The sequence below is a fragment of the Epargyreus clarus genome, unplaced genomic scaffold (assembly GCF_041222505.1).
Source record: "Epargyreus clarus isolate Ecla_fem2 unplaced genomic scaffold, WU_Ecla_fem_2.2 ptg000007l, whole genome shotgun sequence".
Lineage (NCBI taxonomy): Eukaryota > Metazoa > Arthropoda > Insecta > Lepidoptera > Hesperiidae > Epargyreus > Epargyreus clarus.
This window is the reverse complement of record NW_027332215.1, coordinates 18,365,998-18,384,320: the sequence shown is the minus strand read 5'-3', so window position 1 is coordinate 18,384,320 and position 18,323 is coordinate 18,365,998. Positions and strand designations below refer to the sequence as shown.

Genomic DNA, 18,323 nt, shown 5'->3' with positions numbered 1-18,323 from the left:
GTGTCACGATAAAATATCCTTACAAGAGACTGTGTTTATGTAAGGTAATTTTTTTAACTATTTTTTTACAAATCATTCACTTAGAGTTGACCATTATCGATTGTTGCAAAATTACATCATGAGCAAAACTACTAATACAATTGTCAAAAAAATATTTATTGTATTTTTATAGTATACTCAGTCTGTATTTGAAAAACCAGTTTCATTTTGTGGTAATGTACTTGATACCCTCATTTACTTATTTTTTTCATTTATTTATTACAGTAGAAATGAAACTCGATGAAACCAAGAAACATTAAATATTTTTAGTTACAGAGTCTTTATAAGCCACGGGTTAATGTTAGAAAGGTTTGAACAGCTCCTCATTTGAGAGGTTTGCATAGAGTTTATGAGGGATCGTTTTTATACATTAAGACTACTTTACTAGAGACTCATGTATGTCAGGCATGAGATGTGTGCGTGATGCGCCAAGGGAGGTAGAGGCTAACTCTAAGTGAACGACTAATACTATGAACTAGCTCAAGTTACAATCAAACTGAATAATAAAATAGCTCTTTGACTCTCATGTAATATTTGTAAAGACTGTCATATGCATTTAAATAAGTATCTGAGTGAGACACTTTTTTAACAGGTTTATTTAGACACAATTAGAAATAATAAAAAGTTCCAAAATTAAGCAAAAACAATTGTATTAAAAAAAAAAACAATAAAGAGCTTAGTATGAAAAGTAGTAGCTTCACCTAGACAGTGGTCGTTTATTTTTTAATAATATTTTATTTAAAAACAATAGACTGGCTAAACTGTACTTTATGACCCGTTGAATTTTGAGTTGCGAGTGATATAGGTGGGTAGGGGGGTACTACAGGAGCATTCCCTGTGAATATGGAATTGCGGAAACCACCCTTTTTTTATGAATTATTAAAATTTTGAGATTAACGCGTAAAAATCGATTTTTCATTCACGTAAAATCACATCAATATACTCATTCTAATCAACAATACGACTGTCATTTACTCAATCTTCAGATTATCGATTTTTTGTGCCATTGATGCCGCGTCTATTAAGGCCTGGCCAAACTAACTTAGTGTAACTGACCTAGTCACACATAACATACACAGTATAGTATAATCACATTCTAGGTTTAAATCAATGTTTTAATTGGATAAATTGTGTCAATTAAATAGAATTGGTTGGTTAGGTTCTGGTTAGATGGTTTAATTAATACAAAAGAATAGGAACACTGCGAAGCGGGGTTCCGTCAACCTTAGTTTACTCAAATTCTAAGTTTAAATTGATATTTTATTGGATAAATTGTGTCAATTAAATAGAATTGGTTTGTTAGGTTCTGGTTAGATGGTTTAATTAATACAAAAGAATAGGAACACTGCGAAGCGGGGTTCCGTCAACCTTAGTTTACTCAAATTCTAAGTTTAAATTGATATTTTATTGGATAAATTGTGTCAATTAAATAGAATTGGTTTGTTAGGTTCTGGTTAGATGGTTTAATTAATACAAAAGAATAGGAACACTGCGAAGCGGGGTTCCGTCAACCTTAGTTTACTCAAATTCTAAGTTTAAATTGATATTTTATTGGATAAATTGTGTCAATTAAATAGAATTGGTTGGTTAGGTTCTGGTTAGATGGTTTAATTAATACAAAAGAATAGGAACACTGCGAAGCGGGGTTCCGTCAACCTTAGTTTACTCAAATTCTAAGTTTAAATTGATATTTTATTGGATAAATTGTGTCAATTAAATAGAATTGGTTTGTTAGGTTCTGGTTAGATGGTTTAATTAATACAAAAGAATAGGAACACTGCGAAGCGGGGTTCCGTCAACCTTAGTTTACTCAAATTCTAAGTTTAAATTGATATTTTATTGGATAAATTGTGTCAATTAAATAGAATTGGTTGGTTAGGTTCTGGTTAGATGGTTTAATTAATACAAAAGAATAGGAACACTGCGAAGCGGGGTTCCGTCAACCTTAGTTTACTCAAATTCTAAGTTTAAATTGATATTTTATTGGATAAATTGTGTCAATTAAATAGAATTGGTTGGTTATGTTCTGGTTAGGCAGTTTAATCAATACAAAAAAATAGGAACCCCGTGAATCGGGGTTCCTATTCGACCTTAGTCTAGTCGTCGACCTAGTCGACCTAGTCGATCTTAGTTTACTCAAATTCTATGTTTAAATTGATATTTTAATTGTTTCAGAACTAGCTTATAGACTATTCACGAAGGGTTAGATGTACAGGGTTGGTTTCTTTCAATAACACGTACATCCTCTAATTTTTTAGTCTTTCTTATGAATAATGTAGGTAACCTCAAAATTTTAAAATACATTTTAAAAAAGGGGGGCTCGGCAACAATGACCTTCCCCCTCCCCCCCCCCCAAATCAACATAAAATTCGACGGGTCATAAAGTACAGTTATACCCATCTTTAAAGAACAAAATGATTTTATTCGAGTAGAAACTCTTGCCTTTTCTTTGGGATCCTTTGTCTAAGTATCATGGTGTAGTTCTTTTCTGTTCTCTTTATAAATTCCAGCCGCACTCCATTGATGGCTCCAGCACGTTCAAATTTTTGTCTCTCGGTAGCCGTTAATTGCAACTTTATTAATTATTTTAACAACAAAGAAAACAGTAACAAACAATGACACTGAAATATACTTTTCAGATTATTGTTCCGTTATATTGAGAGATGGATAAGAAAGTTGGGCTCTTTAATCAAGCTACCAACGACAACTGTCAATGTCAAACTGAATTCTTCTGGCTGGCTTGTCGCGAAGGCAAAGGAGAGTAGCATGGAGAGGTTCAGGACCCTATTTACCTGGACCCTCCCTAAGGTCCATCGTTTGACCCACAAATATCTACACATGCATCGTGGTATCTAAAAATAAAAAGCAGTTAAATCTTGGATCTAAGGAACAATTACTTACTGGCTTCCCTTTAACATCGAGTGTGCTTAAAATCTTGTCATAGCCTTTATCGCACGTTTACCCGAACGCTTATAAAAAAACATAGTAAAAACGATAAACACTCAAAACACAACTTAACACAACAACTTTTCATTTCAGGCACTACTTAAATTTACCGCCATATTTATCAGTCAGGGTTTTACGCATGTCTATGACACAGAGTGGATAGAGGAATTTTGTTTTACTCTGGATATTGCATATCATAATATCAATAAAAAGTACTCTGTGGTTGGTTCGGTTTCATAAAAAAAAAAAAAACTATAAACTTCACATAGGTACATTCATATTCATAAAACTAAGCAAAAAAAAAGTAAATCCACAGTAGGTATAAATAGGATCAAAAATGTAAAAATATATTACAATTCACCATCCTCACGAAGTTTCTTTGAACGTCCAAAAAAATTCATTGTTACATTAATATGTTAGCAGTGTAGTGTATTTTGTTTTGGTACTACAATGGATGCTGCGGCATCTTTGAAAAAAGATGCCGAAATTGATAAAGTATATGATTTCTTTCTAAAAATCGAAAACTCTGCATTTCCGGCCTCTATTAAACAAAGGCATTCTGTAATCAAATACACAAAATTACCTGATGTCGACTACGATTCCAGGGGTAAGTTTGTATTTAATTCGCAGCATGGTATGTTTTTGTAACAAAATGCCCTTGCATAAATTTAAGAGTTTCGTCGTTAAAGACTAAGTATTATTTTGTTAGCCAAATTACAACTATAGCAACCGGAAAATATTTATTGATAGTATTGTACCTGAAAATAATACTTTACCTGTGTATCTTGTGGAAAATATGTACTCATTACAATTATACTGTTTAACAACATATTAAATTTCTGTAATATCATCAAGGTATTAACACAGGACTTTTTTTTCTTCACTACAGAGGAGGCACTACCTCCTAAATTTTGGGATATCGTTCCAATAACCCTATTCAGAAATCTTTTTAAGTAGTAGTCATAGATTAGTGCAGATTACTCACTCCTAACAAGAAAATGTACCCAGTTTTGAGAATTGAAATATTTGCGTATATATTTGTGTATATATATTAGTAAAAAAGTTTTGCCACGTCTCCGTGCTAAAATATCGCTAAAATATTTGAAATAATTATTTATTTATTACGTAAATTACTTAAATTGGTAATTTATTCGTAATTTTTCTCTAAACATGTTTTTATTTGTCAAGGATTCAAAAAAAGAACTTACTAAAATAAGCCGTTTGTGGCTTCATTCAATTTCAAGGCGGCGAAGTATCTTTACTAATCTATAGTAGTAGTAAATACTTTAAAGTAGTTGAATGAAATTATTTCACATGATGTGAAATTTTAAGTCCATTATGCAAATAACATGTTATTTTATTATGAATGTTTTAACTCCCACCAATTATTAATTGTTACCTCTGAGGTCTAAGTTACAATTCCTCATAAGGAGTGTAGCTCCCTTACCACACCCTTCAAACAATAACCCAGCAGCATGTAACATTGCAATGCTATTTCATGAAATACCTTTATAGTTTATTCAATCCAAAAAGCAATATTAAAAAACTTGCATAGTGATATTATTGCGTAAGTCAGGGGTTCCCAAAGTGTGCGCTGTAGAAAGTAAAGAGGGGCGCCGTGAGTCAATCCTCTAATTATTGGACACCACAGATATCGGCGTTTTGGTTATCGATTCAAAATGAATATCCAAATTTAACATCCAAAGCATTAAAAAAAATCATTCCGTTTGCAACATCATATCTATGTGAAGATGTAGTTTTCAGATATAAAGAACAAATATCGCTAAGGATCAATGTGGAGCAAGAAATTAGAGTAGCAGTGTCAAGTGATATTCCCCGCTTTGAAAAACTGCGCGGAGATCACTTAGCTCACGCTTCACATTGATTTGACTGAATAAATATCGTATTTTATTTTTGTTATCCTCAAGTCTTTCTTGTTGTTTTACGTTTAAATTATTTTATAATAACGTATTGTACAATTTCATATTGTGGTGTTTTAAATTCGTTTCGATCAACCTAAGGTAACTACTATTATTGTAGTTGCCTATTTCTTTCGACTGTCTTCTTCAAATAGCTAGGACAGGGCACAGGGCGCCATGAAAGAATATTAAACTTGTAACTGCGCCGCGGGTTACAAAAGATTGGGAACCCCTGCCCTAAGTTATAATCTGACATTAAAGTTAGTATTAAAAGTTTGACACATAGCTTGTTGAAAAACTAATTAGCTGACACAATTAATTGACAATGTATGTATGTTAAATTAATTTCTTACCTATACATATTGGTTTTTGATTTGAATCACATTGAAGCAAGTTATTACACAGTTACACAATCCACATTATCACACATATCACAATAAACACCATAAGTAAAGAATAAAATAAAGATGTAACTACCTTCTTTATATATTGTAAATAATGATTTTGCCTCTTGGTTGAAATGCTCCCATAAGTGCCCATAATTGCCATAATTTGCCTATAATTGGAACACAACATTAATTAAAAATAAATATTGTGAATAGCTATCAAGGAAATTAAAGAATATCAGTTAACAAAAAAAGAGAAAAGGGCTATAACTGTTTACATTAGTCAAAATTTAATTGGAATGAATGTAAATTGTATTTTTAATTTCTTTGATAATCAATATCACTAAAGCATGTCAGTATTTATTAAGTATAACAAATGTTTTGTCTTAGCCAATTTATTTATACTAATCATCGTCCAGTGGTTGAAATTCGACCATAACAAAAAGACAATAAATATCTAGATAAAATTTTGGCAACTGTGTCTGTGAAATATAATAAAACAGCATTGTATCTAAATTTGTTAGATTCCATAGTATACAGTAAAAAAGGTGTAAAATTTAAAAGATATAGTAGACTAGCTGACCCGGCACACGTTATGTTGCCATATAAATAAAAAAATGATAAGGGCGAACAACCCTTATCACTTAGGGGTATGAAAAATAGATAGTAGCCGATTCTCAGACCTTCTGAATATTCATATAAAATTTGGTGAAAATCAGTAAAGCCGTTTCGGAAGAGTACCGTAACTAACATTGTAACATGAGAATTTTATATATACAGTATATCTTATACTGTAATCACAGTGCATCTGGAAACACTGCCATAAACAAAAGAGTATATAATAATGTGTTTGTGTAATGTGTGGTAGTGGGTGTAATGTTTTTATATTGATTTAATGTACTTTCTATGCATATTTAAAAAATATATTAGCTTTATTCTCTATATAAACTGTAACTGTGGCAAATTTTAAATCCGTCTGTCCGTTTAATTTCCATAAATATGGGTATGAAATTTTTGCTTCACATATTAATATATAGAAGACTAGCTGACCCGGCAAACTTTGTACCGCCTCAAAATCTATTTATCAAATATATTTCATATAAAATATAGCCTATGTTACTCGTACATAATGTAGCTTTCGAATGGTGAAAGAATTTTTAAAATCGGTCCAGTAGTTTTTGAGCCTATACATTACAATCAAACAAACGAACAGTTTTCCTCTTTATAATATTAGTATAGATGATAACTCATAATTGTATTAACACACAGTAACACTAAGACTATCTTGTCTATTGAACTTTATTGGGATGAAGAAAGCAATTGTTTTTACATATATAGCACAATATTAATTCTATAATGTGTTAACCTAAATTAACATTTTTGTAAAGTAACAATCTGTTATGAGTTTTCAGACTTATATTTTTATTTGTTAGGCATTTTGGGAAACGCATGTTGGTGGCGGTATAATATGATAGTGTATATTTTATGTATAGGGAGTATAGTACATACTGCATGGTTTTAAATATATACCATCATACATGTTGATCGAGGCTTGTTGTATAGTAGTGTTTATTATAAGACTGTTTATTATAAGACTGTATAATACATAAAATTTATTTAGAATTTTTAAATTTGTCTAACTCAATAGTACAGGCAATTTATTATTAAATCAGCTATCTAATACATATATTTTAAACTGCTTGTAATTACTTGGCAGTGACATGGCATGAAGAATCATATTCATTGCAACCTCGGTTGAGGCGCATCGTCACTATAAATGAGCCAAAATTATCCTCGACTAGGTCTCTTAAGCCTGGCATTGCAATTGTACCGAAGATGCAAAATGTTACTAAAAGGAAAATAGTAACCATAGAAGAAGATGATGAAAATGATCTCCATCCTAAATTCTGTGGGCACTTTACTATAACGTATTAGCCATTTTACACTAATATTCACCAAAATGTTGCTTTTGTTTTATTTATTTTTAGTTTTCATATATTCTAGCTATTACTAAAGAGCATTCATAATTTTTTCAGCCCGCGAGGGAAAGAAGCCTACAGCAAAGCTTTCGAATAGAGCTGTTGGTACGGAAATCAGAGAGGATAAGCTTCTGTCACAAAGAACAACTTCTAGACTGTCCCCATGTTCAAAATGTAAATGTTAAAGATGTTCTATTGAAAATACATATTTTGTTGACTACATTGATGACTATTTTAAATTAATGAAATGCTATTACCTAAGTTTCCATTACAAACAACAATAACAATACAATTACAAGCAATATTTCTTTCAATAATATATTTAATTCAATTATAATAATTACATCCATTAAAAATAATAATTTCTCAGGGTGATACTGATAACAAAGTAATCATAATATATTATTAATAATAATTTATTATTTATGTTTACAGATTCAAAAGATATTAAATTAAATTCAAAAACTAGCCTCTTCAATAACAAAAAGGATAATGATGCTGCAAAAGTGAACTACCGAACAAAAAATTCAGAAAAACCATCTGCACAGAACTACTTAAGAAGTCAGAAGAATAAAGAAAAAGAAGGTATGAAAAAGTGAACTTTATTTTGTTACTAACCTGATTTTATTTTGGTTTTTCTTTATTTTCTTATTCAAATTAAATGTTCAAATCTCAATGAATTTGATCGGCATTAAAGGAGCTGTTCCAAATGTGAATATGTTTAACCAATGTTTATGTTAAAGAAGATAATTAACAAAAAGCACAGTTAGAAAAGAAGAGGACACAATTACTCCAAGAAGACTACTCCATACACATCTGAACAAATATATTGAAAATAGCGTTGAACTTAATATCGAGAAGTCTTTTGTGAATAAAGATACATTTGAGTGAATGTAAAGCTGCCCTTTCATAGATACAATTTTTATATGTATGAACTGCTGCAATAGCTACCAAAATATATATTTTTCCAAATTAATTGATTATCAGATGCATTGATTGAAAATATCATTATCAATGAATATTGAAGGTTGGAAATGTGATAAACCAGAGAGATCTTTGAATGATGCATATTAAGGGCTTATAAATGGCTAACAACTGACTACTGCCTACTCAAAATGTAAAAAATTAAGTGTTAACTGCGGCAAGTCATTACAATTACAACAATTTTCAAAATTATATTAATGAGGGTTGCTATTAAATTTGAATACATCCAGTAGTGGAAATAATAGTTTTCACTAATTATTTGGTCAAATTCACAATGCACAGAGCTGATAGTAATTGAATGACTGAATGGAATCGAAAGTTTTAACTAATTTTCTAATAAAATATTTCATGGTATATGGTATTACTAACAACTAACAACTAACACACTAAATTAACCTTAACATTTAAAGGCTACTTTCTAATAACTGCAAGCCTAATCCTTTTGGGCTAAAGACTTGTAATAATACATACATTCCTTAAACTAAAAACTTACCAAATGTAACATTAAGTACAGAATATTTCTTTTTTAAAATACATTCTTAGTGAGTTTCTTGCTATTGTTTTAATAAAATAATTTTGTTTTAGCAGTTACACGAAGTACTAAAAGTGTTTATACAACATCAAAAATTAGTGTAAGTAAAAACGTAGGTACACCAAACGAAAATGAGAAAGATATATGTTTAATAAAAAACAAACTATCAGAGAATTGGAGTAACAATGTAATATCTAAGAAAATGATACAAAAACAGAGAATAAGTAAATCTCCGCCTAGGCAAAACCGGAGCAAAGCTTCTTTTATAAAAGACATTAAAGGAAAAAATAAAGCAGTCACCATTATTCATGTACCCCTTGATGATAAATATATTTTAAAAAGAGAGAAAGAATCTGAAATGCCAGAGAGTATATTAAATGCCACTTTGGAAGAAGTAAAAAAAGTAGATTGTAGTACAGAAATGGAAAATTTCTTATACTCTAAGGATATGAATGTTGGGACTGATCCATTAAGAACCACTGTTGATCAAGTCACAGAAATTGACACAGAATTTGAAACGATTTGTAAATGTGTCAAGGAGACTAATATACACACTGAGCTAAAAGAAACATTTGATAGTCTAGACATACCAAATGTAACGTTAATTAAAGATAAGACTAGTAATGTACCCAAAGAAAATGTAGTCAACTTTTGCAGTAAATCCCTACCTAATGTGAAAATTGCAATGTTTGATACTAATACCAAGGGACATAAAAAAAATGACGGAACCAATGACTCCCGTTATAGCAAAAGTACTTCTTACATTATAAGTCGGGCAACTTTAACGTACACCACAAAGCAAAAAATAAATTTTCACGTTCTGGGTACAAATGATAAAATACCAAATGATGTATGTGATAGTTCACTAGCTTATCCGATAAATGTTGTTTCTGTATTTAAAAAGGAAGTAAACAACAAAGATTATGAGAATTCGCAATCAAATATTGAAAGAAACAAAGATAAAGCTCGTAACGATTCAAATAACCCTTACAATATGAAACTACCTTATGCGCCATACATCTTTGATAATAGTAAATTAGTGAAACCATCAGATATATTAAGCAACATAGGTGTTCATGAAGGTTTATTACAAAATGACTTCATATGCGAACAGTTCCAAAGGGAACTTAATTTTATTGATTCGTTTTTTGAATCGCTACAATATCTAGAACATTGCTCCTTAGCTGAAAAATGTTTGTCAGAAAATAAAGTTGAAAGTTGGATAAATAAAAGTGGTTTTGACTTAAAGAAGTTAGAGTACGGATCTCTTTTGTCGAAATATGACAATGAGACACATGTTGACGATTCTGAAACAATGGCTTCAAAGAGTCTTTGTCTAGTAAGTATTGTACTTTGTTTGTTTAGTAAACTTTTGTGCCAATTGAAATCATTTTTCCTGCGGTACTTACAATATTCCTTACCTTTTGTGAATCTAAAGTATAGGTTATATAACAAATGTTTATAACTTATTACTTATTATTTATTTAAATTTCTTTTCCTTACTTCTTTTTAATGCTCTAATCAATCTTTCTCAGTAAACTTGTTAGTCATTAAAGTTTTATTTCATTGCTAAATGAATTTATCTTTTCATTGCAGCTCAATTTACTCATTCGCGATGAGCAAAGGCGAGCAAAGAATCTCTTATTCGTTCTTAAAATGCGTGAAGATGCTCTCAAGGACTTCACTAAATCACAAATTCTTTGGCTAGAAAATAAAAAGAAACAGGTTAACACAGACATATCAACATTAAAGAAAAAACAGCGTGGGGCACTGCTTAAACTTCAGCATGAATGTGGGGAAATGCAACGAATGCGTAAAGCCCTGCTAACATTATCGGAGAAAAGGAAAGTAGCTCTTATTAAAACAAAAAAGAACATAGAGTTGAAGTTTAGAAATAATATCGATGTTGATCAAATTCTCTCAGGAAAGAAAAAGATTAAAAGAAACACCATTAGCGATCGAAGTTTGGCTCCCGTGAAATGCTTTGACCTTTCAAGTAGCGGATGTGATGATAGCACGACATCTTGGCCGAGATCTGAAACTCCTGTTGTTACGCCCGACCTCCCTACTAACATCGATATCATATCTAGCGCTGAAAAGTCCATACAAACAGGCGATAGCGTGTTAGTAACATCGACTGTAGATCAATCGACGAATACGGTCAACGAGCATTTTGTGGTAGTTGATGGTGGCTATCTTAATATTTTATTTCATAATCTGTCATTGCCTCAAATATTTAGTAGCGATAAACAATATGAAGTGAACGAGGAAGCATTGAAGAATATTGTCAACACGGCTAATAGTAATCGGTGTAATTTAAATGAAGAGTGTGATATCGAAAAGATCATGGACCAGATCAAAAATCGTGAGGTGGACATGTCTACATCACCTTCAACTGCTCGTAGCCTTGTGGAGGAGTTCGATCAGTATTACAGGGGTTTAGTGGAAGAAGTTAAGTTACCCGTGGATTCGTCGCAACAGACTCCCGTAATATGTGAAGTTAGAGACACGGTGATTCAAGCTACAGAATCGAGGGGCGTTTCAATGGAACAGCCGATACAAATGTCATCAATGAAGGGCCATGAGCGGACTAACGAGGAGTTGAGAATGTTGGACAGTGCTATAGAGTCACATGAGTCGTATGTGTGTGACCCGTTGCCAACATCGAATGAGTTGATGAGCAAGGAGGTGATTGTTGCGAGCGTGGCTGGCCCTCTGCCGGTACCTGCTGGAGCGGCCGCCACGTCTGACACCACTATACCCGATGCGACTACTTGGCTGACCCACAAGCCATCAACTACCTCGAATAGTTCAGGTAAGATCTGCGCCTAGTAATTATTTTTGCAATAAACTTTAAATAGATTATTGCAATAAACTTTAGATAGATGATACGTTACAACTATTTATAAGGGTTAAAACAGATACTCAAGCTGCGCGTCATAGATTTCTAAGGTACGCTGTTGTGTCGTGATTCTTACAATGCGATGAATGTGAGGTCTCGAAAGCTTTTTTTCGATTTTTTTTTTAATTAGGTGTTCTGGAAACTTAGCTGTAATGCTTAAGGGAGAAGAGGCTTAAACAAAATCTATAGACCTTTTTTAAATTTATAGACATTCTTGTTTCGATAGGAGAGGTCTTCGCTGGAAATCTTGAAGAACAATTTCCGTCCCTAAAAGTTTACGTCATTTCATCCTCGTACCTCGGGCCTGGTTTAATTTATTTTTCCCGTTATTGTTTTCCCAGTCTGTATTCTCACTCTGTTACTTTTTTCCTATAAATAATTTTGTTTACTGGTGTATTAATGACTAGATCATTACTGACTGACACTGTACCGTAATTAAATAAGTGTTCATGGATAAGCTATGGATATAAATATGCCGAATTAGTGGGTAGTGCTTAAAAGTCAATTAATTAGAGTAAAACTCCGGGACTTATTAGTCGCATCTACCATAATAATAAGTGTTTATCGTGTAAGCTAGTTAATGGTTTACCTTTAATTCTAATAATAAAGTAATTATTTATGACGCTTGATCGAAAGTGAAATAATTTGTTTATTCGCATTTACAGATACGAACAGCAGTTGTCCGACCATGTCGTCGGTGTCTTCTATTGCTTCGCCAGTACATTACGAAGCTGAGGAGTTACGTAGACAACAATTAGCCATTGAAAGAGAGGTATTATATATTTTATTTATTACTTTCTTTTTGATCTGGTGATCGAAAATTTTAGGATTCTTTATTGATAAATAGGTTTTTTAATTTGTTTTTTCTCTCAAAACATGTATGATTTTTATATGTTGAAGTTCACCCGATTGTCAAAATTCGACTGTCATCATATTTTTTTTAATTCATCTATTCATCGCCCGCAAACGAATCTATAACCACCAAATAAAATAATGTTCTTCACTGTTTTTCTTAGCCTATCTCTATAAATTCATCTTTTACTTTATAATTGACGATGATTGACTTGTGTTTTGTCTACAAATCTACGTAAACAGAGCTACTATTCTAATGCGTTAGTACTACTTAGATTGTAAATTAGATTGATTTTTGACCTTTTCCAGATAAAAGCGTTAGAGCAGCAACAATGTCAGCTGCTAGTTGTCCGCGAGATACCGGATAAGCCGCCGCCGCCGTACACGCCGCCGAACGACTCCCGAGCACCGAAACTGCCCAAAATGTTCATGCTGGATGACGCTACCGAACAGAAGATATGCAAATATATGTGCGACTCGACCAAGAATACTTTCGACTCGAGCGAACCGTTCGAAGTGTTCGTTAAGGATTTCTGTCAAGAAACGATAAAGATACAAAGATCAGAGCGAAGCGACAAGCCATGGGACTCTTGTAACCTGCTGCCGCAGAAGCCACCGGACAGCGCGGAGAAGATTGTGGAGCGAACAACCACGCATCTTGCTGAAGTACTGAAGGGCGTGACGCCAACAGTTGTGTCGGGTAAATAATATTAAATATTTTGTTATTTTCTATAAATATAATATTAATTCCTTCTTGAAAAATTGAGTTCAGTGGATAAATCGCTTTGGATATTGCGACCGAACGCAGCAAATCGCCAAAACGTGCTGTAGCAGTATAAACGTGATGGTTCTATAGATGTAAAGATTTCTGTACGGCGATCTCGATTTGTTTTAAGTTTTTTTTTATAGTTGTCTAGACATATATTACGATTCAAGAAATAGAACTGTATTACAGACAGACAGACAGCGGAGGTTTAGTAATACGGCTTCCGTTCTTACCTTTTGGGTAGGGTACACTAAAAATAGCATTAGGTGGTGCGGAAACTCCCGTATGCGAGTTCGACTCACACTTGCCAACTATTTAGTTTCCTTAAGTGTTATTATAATATTATTGTGATCACAGCTCCAATTGAACATTTGACCTTTCACATCAAGTAGATATATTACGAAGTGTACGAGTATAAATGCCCATTCGATAAAGGACATGTTATGTAGATTGTGTAGGATTTACATAAATGCGATAGCCTACTGGTTGAAACTTAGCCTCTCAATCAGGTATCCTAGGTTCAATCCCCAGGCCACTTTCGATTTTTCAAAGATATGTGCGCATTACACATAAATCAATACTTGCATTAACGATGGAGGAAAACATCGTGAGGAAACCTGCACACATGAGTTCTTAAATAAATATAGTTTAAAAAAACTAAACTACACGCTTTTATAGAAATCAAACTAAAAAATATAAAATAAAATTACAAAAATTGTATTAACAACAAAACAAGATATATTTAATTGCAAAAAAAGCGTGGGGTGCACACTCTCGGTAGTTATAAATATTTTACTGACAAACATGAGCAGAAGGACCAACACTTTGATATTTTCAAAAGCACCCCACGCTTTTTTTACAATTAAATATATCTTTCTTTGTTGTTAATACAATTTTTCATTAAATTTTTTCTAAGTTTATTTTATATTTTTTAGTTTGATTTCTAAAAAAGCGAGCTCTTTAGTTTCTTTAATTATTATTTATTGTTTTATTTATAGTGCTGTTCATATTAAGCATCCACAAAGCGACATAATTATAAGGATGTATGTTGATCTCTTTCTACTGAAAAACGGAGTTACTCACTGACAAACATACAAGTGAAGCTAATATAAAGCATGTAGAAAAGTTCTGAATGGTGTGTGTAGTCCACCAATTCGCACTTATCCAGCGTGGTGACCTGGCCTGAATTCCTCTCACTCTAAATCAGCTGCGCCCAGCAGTAGGACAGTAATGAGATGACGCTTTTCCGTCTTTCAATTAAAATTCAGTAAAACGTCGCTATCATGTGAGGTCTATCTATTCAGTGAGCGGTTCTTGCGATTCGCTGTGAGGGTATGAATGCTAGTGCACATGCATATAATGCGATCAAAAGTCCCCAGAACGGGCGCTGCATCTGTGATCGGCTTCAGGCAATGGCCACTTGCACGCTGGCAGTGGCCACTTAATATCAGATAGACTGCATGCGCCAATCTTATAAAAAAACGACGATTAAAGTGGAATGAGGAATTTAGTTCAAGATTATTACAGACAATTTTTAATGTTGTTTTAAAGCATAATTTGTGCCCCCAAGGTCCTACGAAATTTCTACCTAATGGTGTACGTCTAGTAGCTGATATATTTTTTTAATTTTTAAGCGATAAGCCTAACATCAGTCTCGTAACTCCTTCGATTACTTTGTCGCTATTCCTTATAGTTTCATGTTTCACCTTATATATTTCTCAACGTCGTCTATCATATTTCTGTTTCATAATAATTATTGTTTATTTATTATAGTTTGTTTCATCATTAACCTATTATTGTCCATTGCTGGGCACGGGTCTTCTCTCAAAATGAGAAGCATTAGTCCACCGTGCTGGCCAAGTGCGTATTGGTAGACTTCACATACCTTTGAGATTTTTATTTATAAATTGGTATGCAGGTTTCCTCACGATGTTTTCCTTCAACGTTTAAGCAAGTGATAATAATTAATTTGTAAGATGCACATAATTTTGAAAATTCAGGGGTTTCATAGATTTAAAGCCCTCGATCGAGAGGCCGAGTTCCTTAACCACTAGGCTATTGCTTCTGCTTGCTAGGCAATCGTTTGTGTATTATTTATTAATTGTTTCATAATATTTATCATCAATTTTAAATTGCAGGTGTCGGAGCCAGGCGCTCGGACCACATCGACGACATACTGTTCGCGGAGTGGCGGCGTTGCGAGCCCGAGTGGACCGCCCTGCACTCCGACGAGGTCATCGTTAAAAACCAACTGTTCGAGAGCATCTTCCAGAGGGTTCTAACGGAAACCGTCGACGAGTATAAAAGAACTGTTCTCTGTGTTAAGAACAGTAGTGCCAACGAGTGAACTTAATATCTACCCTCGAGGTCTCGCGTGTAAATCGTGGAATAATTTTTTTGTGCTATTTTAGAAATATTGAAACGTATCTGTTTACATCGTTATTCAGCTAACTAGTCGTTGTTATTAGGATGTAGGAATACTCAGCTGTTATGTATTAATTCAATGCCTTCAAAGTGTCTTTCTTGTATTTGAATGAACTTTCGTGTAGACAATTTTATAAAGTAGGTATTATATTATTGGATTCAAATGTGCCTCCCACATATTCTCAGATGTCTTACTTTACATTTTTCGACAGATAGTTTACACATAGCCATGGTAATGAGAAGAGGATGGATTATTAAAATGTTTATTTAGTAATAATAATAATGAAAATATCACATAATTCTTACATTTGTTACTGACTAAAATTCTATAAATACTTTTAATACAAATCTTGTGTTCAGCTAAATGAAGATCAGGGTAAAGTAGACTTTAATGAAGTAATTGCTGTGTGACTATCTCACTACGCTTCCTTATGCAATATTTTGGCATGCTGCATTGCTCTGTTATTTATTCGCAAAACAAAGTGGCATATAAATAATAGCGCATACATCAAAATTTTACAATCTACACAAATATTATCCTATACTTATCTTAATTATAACATACAATACATATAAGTTTATTTATAAAAATACAATGTAACTGCATAAATTAAACTCCTTAATATCATGTGAATTGTATTTTAAATTACAAGTATCGTGCACAAAAGCTAATAGTGGCATTATTGTTAGCTAAAGTCTGGAAAAAGTTAATAGCCACTGTGTGAGATAGGAAAATATTCTCTTATACTATTTTAATTCCTCCGCCATACTCTCAATTCATCTGGGACATGGAGATTACTAAATACTCTATAGACAACAATTTACAAGACAATCGGAGGTCTTAAATACTGTTAATAAGTTATATTTCTCCAACATATAGATAGATGTGCTTAGTAGAATTTCACAATTTTCTCCTTGTGAATGATATTTTGTGATGATCGATCAAGTTGTAGTGTAATATATACATATCACTGGTACCATGCCACTGAAGCCAACGCGTTCTTCACATACTCCTTAATAGTTTTTTTACTAAGTAGAAAGAAATAGTAGCGCTGGCATGGCGTATAAGATATACAAGTAATGTTTTAATACAACAAGTATTAGTCGTCAGCTTTCAGAATTGATTCCAGAGGGTTCGGGCCCTTCCTTCGTGGGTTTGCAGGCGCCTTGATTGCTTCAGCTGGAAATTACATTTAAAATTATTAAAATATGTTAAAATGTTTTAAAAGTTGTTCTTTAGCAAAATATTACACTAGTTTTAATGTGTAGGTAGAACATTGTAGTCGATCAATTGTTGGTTTATGTTGTGTATCGATGTTAAATTTTCTGTCTTATCTAATTTATAAGAGTATTATTCTCCAAGCACGTTGTAATTGTAAGGGGCACACCCATGCACCTTTTTTTAAATTAATTAAGATATATATCTGAAACGTGTCGCAAATTGCTTGTATTGTGTATCAGTTTAGTAATGGAAATGGGTAGGTTGGCAACATCCTGTATTTTAATCAGAACTATTGTCTGAAAATATAGCCTCTTAAGTCCATGTGTTCCCGTTTAAGAGATTTATATCAGTTTTTTCAATGTCATGTAAACGTTGGGCGGTTCCAGGATTCCGCTCTTTAGATAAGATTATGTTATTGTATACAATGGAATATTTTCTTGGAAGCAATTGTATTGCAGTCTTACGTTGTCGACGTATCTGCACAAATCAATTGAGATATGCATCTTTGTCCTCGTTTGCACGAGTCTTCTTTATATAAGTCTAGGTTGTTACCATTTTTTACGATATATCAACAAAATTTTGTTAACTATGCTAGGGCCGCTGGTACAGATACATATTTTCATAGAATATTCAAGGTTATTATCATTGACGAATAATTATGTATTTATGTTATAATCCACTAGGAGCTTTTAAATCTACAAGATGCTATTTTACGTAGTTTCTAGTGTGACTATCTGACGTCATTATCAAAATGTTTAGGACATATATAGATTATTAAGTTAAGTTTAGCCAAATTATATAAAGCGTACATAAATGTCTGTATTGTATAGTAATCACGGCCTAAGTATAATAATATTGTCTTACTCGTTTGTGCCTGTGAAGCCTGCGTGACCTCCAGGCAGGCCATCCACTCGGTAATACTGATCTTGGCGTCGTGGTTGACGTCGCAGTAGCGCGGCAGCTTCCTGCCGCACCTCCTCAGCGGCTCCGCGCTCGATATCAGCTGATGGAACGACTTCCACTCTCGTCGCTCCAACGCCTTGTTCTTATCTTTGTCTAACATCACATACGTCCAGGTGGCAGCCTGCTCCTCCTTCGACGCACCCCATTTTACCATCTCTCTACAAAATTAATTGTAACGCTATTTACACTTATACAAACGTTATAAGATATATACTTATATATACAAAAGTGAGTGTTGACATCACATTTCATTATGTCATGTATAAAGTAAAATGTTGATCGTGTAGTTCAGTAGTTACAATAAATTATATATTTTGTTACGGTTAGCCAAATTAACTGTATTTTAAAAGTAATAGTGTACCTATTAGAAAAAATAAATACCTTCAGGTGTCTATTAAAATTTGTTTTA

At 33.0% G+C, this 18,323-nt stretch overlaps 2 protein-coding genes across 8 annotated transcripts in view; one reads left to right on the top strand and one right to left on the bottom strand.

Moving 5' to 3' along the window:
- The first annotated feature begins 3,242 nt into the window (after nt 1-3,242).
- Nucleotides 3,243-18,306, top strand: LOC140743584 (uncharacterized). Of its 3 annotated transcripts, none has more exons than XM_073074984.1 (9): nt 3,243-3,592; nt 7,008-7,199; nt 7,327-7,443; nt 7,705-7,854; nt 8,842-10,124; nt 10,382-11,600; nt 12,353-12,459; nt 12,849-13,239; nt 15,444-18,306. In XM_073074984.1, the coding sequence occupies exons 1-9, from the start codon at nt 3,436-3,438 to the stop codon at nt 15,650-15,652; spliced, it is 3,825 nt and encodes a 1,274-aa protein (XP_072931085.1). In that variant the 5' UTR covers nt 3,243-3,435; the 3' UTR covers nt 15,653-18,306. The 3 variants fall into 3 exon arrangements, with proteins under 3 accessions (XP_072931085.1, XP_072931084.1, XP_072931086.1); XM_073074983.1 differs by having other exon boundaries at nt 8,839-10,124; XM_073074985.1 differs by lacking the exon at nt 7,008-7,199 and having other exon boundaries at nt 8,839-10,124.
- magu (SPARC related modular calcium binding-like protein magu) overlaps nt 15,979-18,323 on the bottom strand; it is a 41,389-nt gene continuing 39,044 nt past the window's right edge. For 3 of the 5 annotated variants that reach the window (XM_073074988.1, XM_073074989.1, XM_073074993.1), the window contains one exon: nt 15,979-18,072. In XM_073074988.1, the coding sequence (XP_072931089.1) occupies nt 17,682-18,072 (391 nt within the window). In that variant the 3' untranslated portion in view covers nt 15,979-17,681. The remainder of the gene's footprint in view (nt 18,073-18,323) is intronic. The other 2 variants (XM_073074991.1, XM_073074992.1) reach the window with 1 other exon arrangement.

Coding starts and splice junctions, on each gene's coding strand:
- LOC140743584 (XM_073074983.1), top strand. CDS start 3,436: ATGGATGCTGCGGCATCTTTGAAAAAAGATGCCGAAATTGATAAAGTA. Junction 7,444..7,704: donor ACTGTCCCCATGTTCAAAAT/GTAAATGTTAAA, acceptor TTATGTTTACAG/ATTCAAAAGATATTAAATTA. Junction 13,240..15,443: donor GACGCCAACAGTTGTGTCGG/GTAAATAATATT, acceptor TTTAAATTGCAG/GTGTCGGAGCCAGGCGCTCG.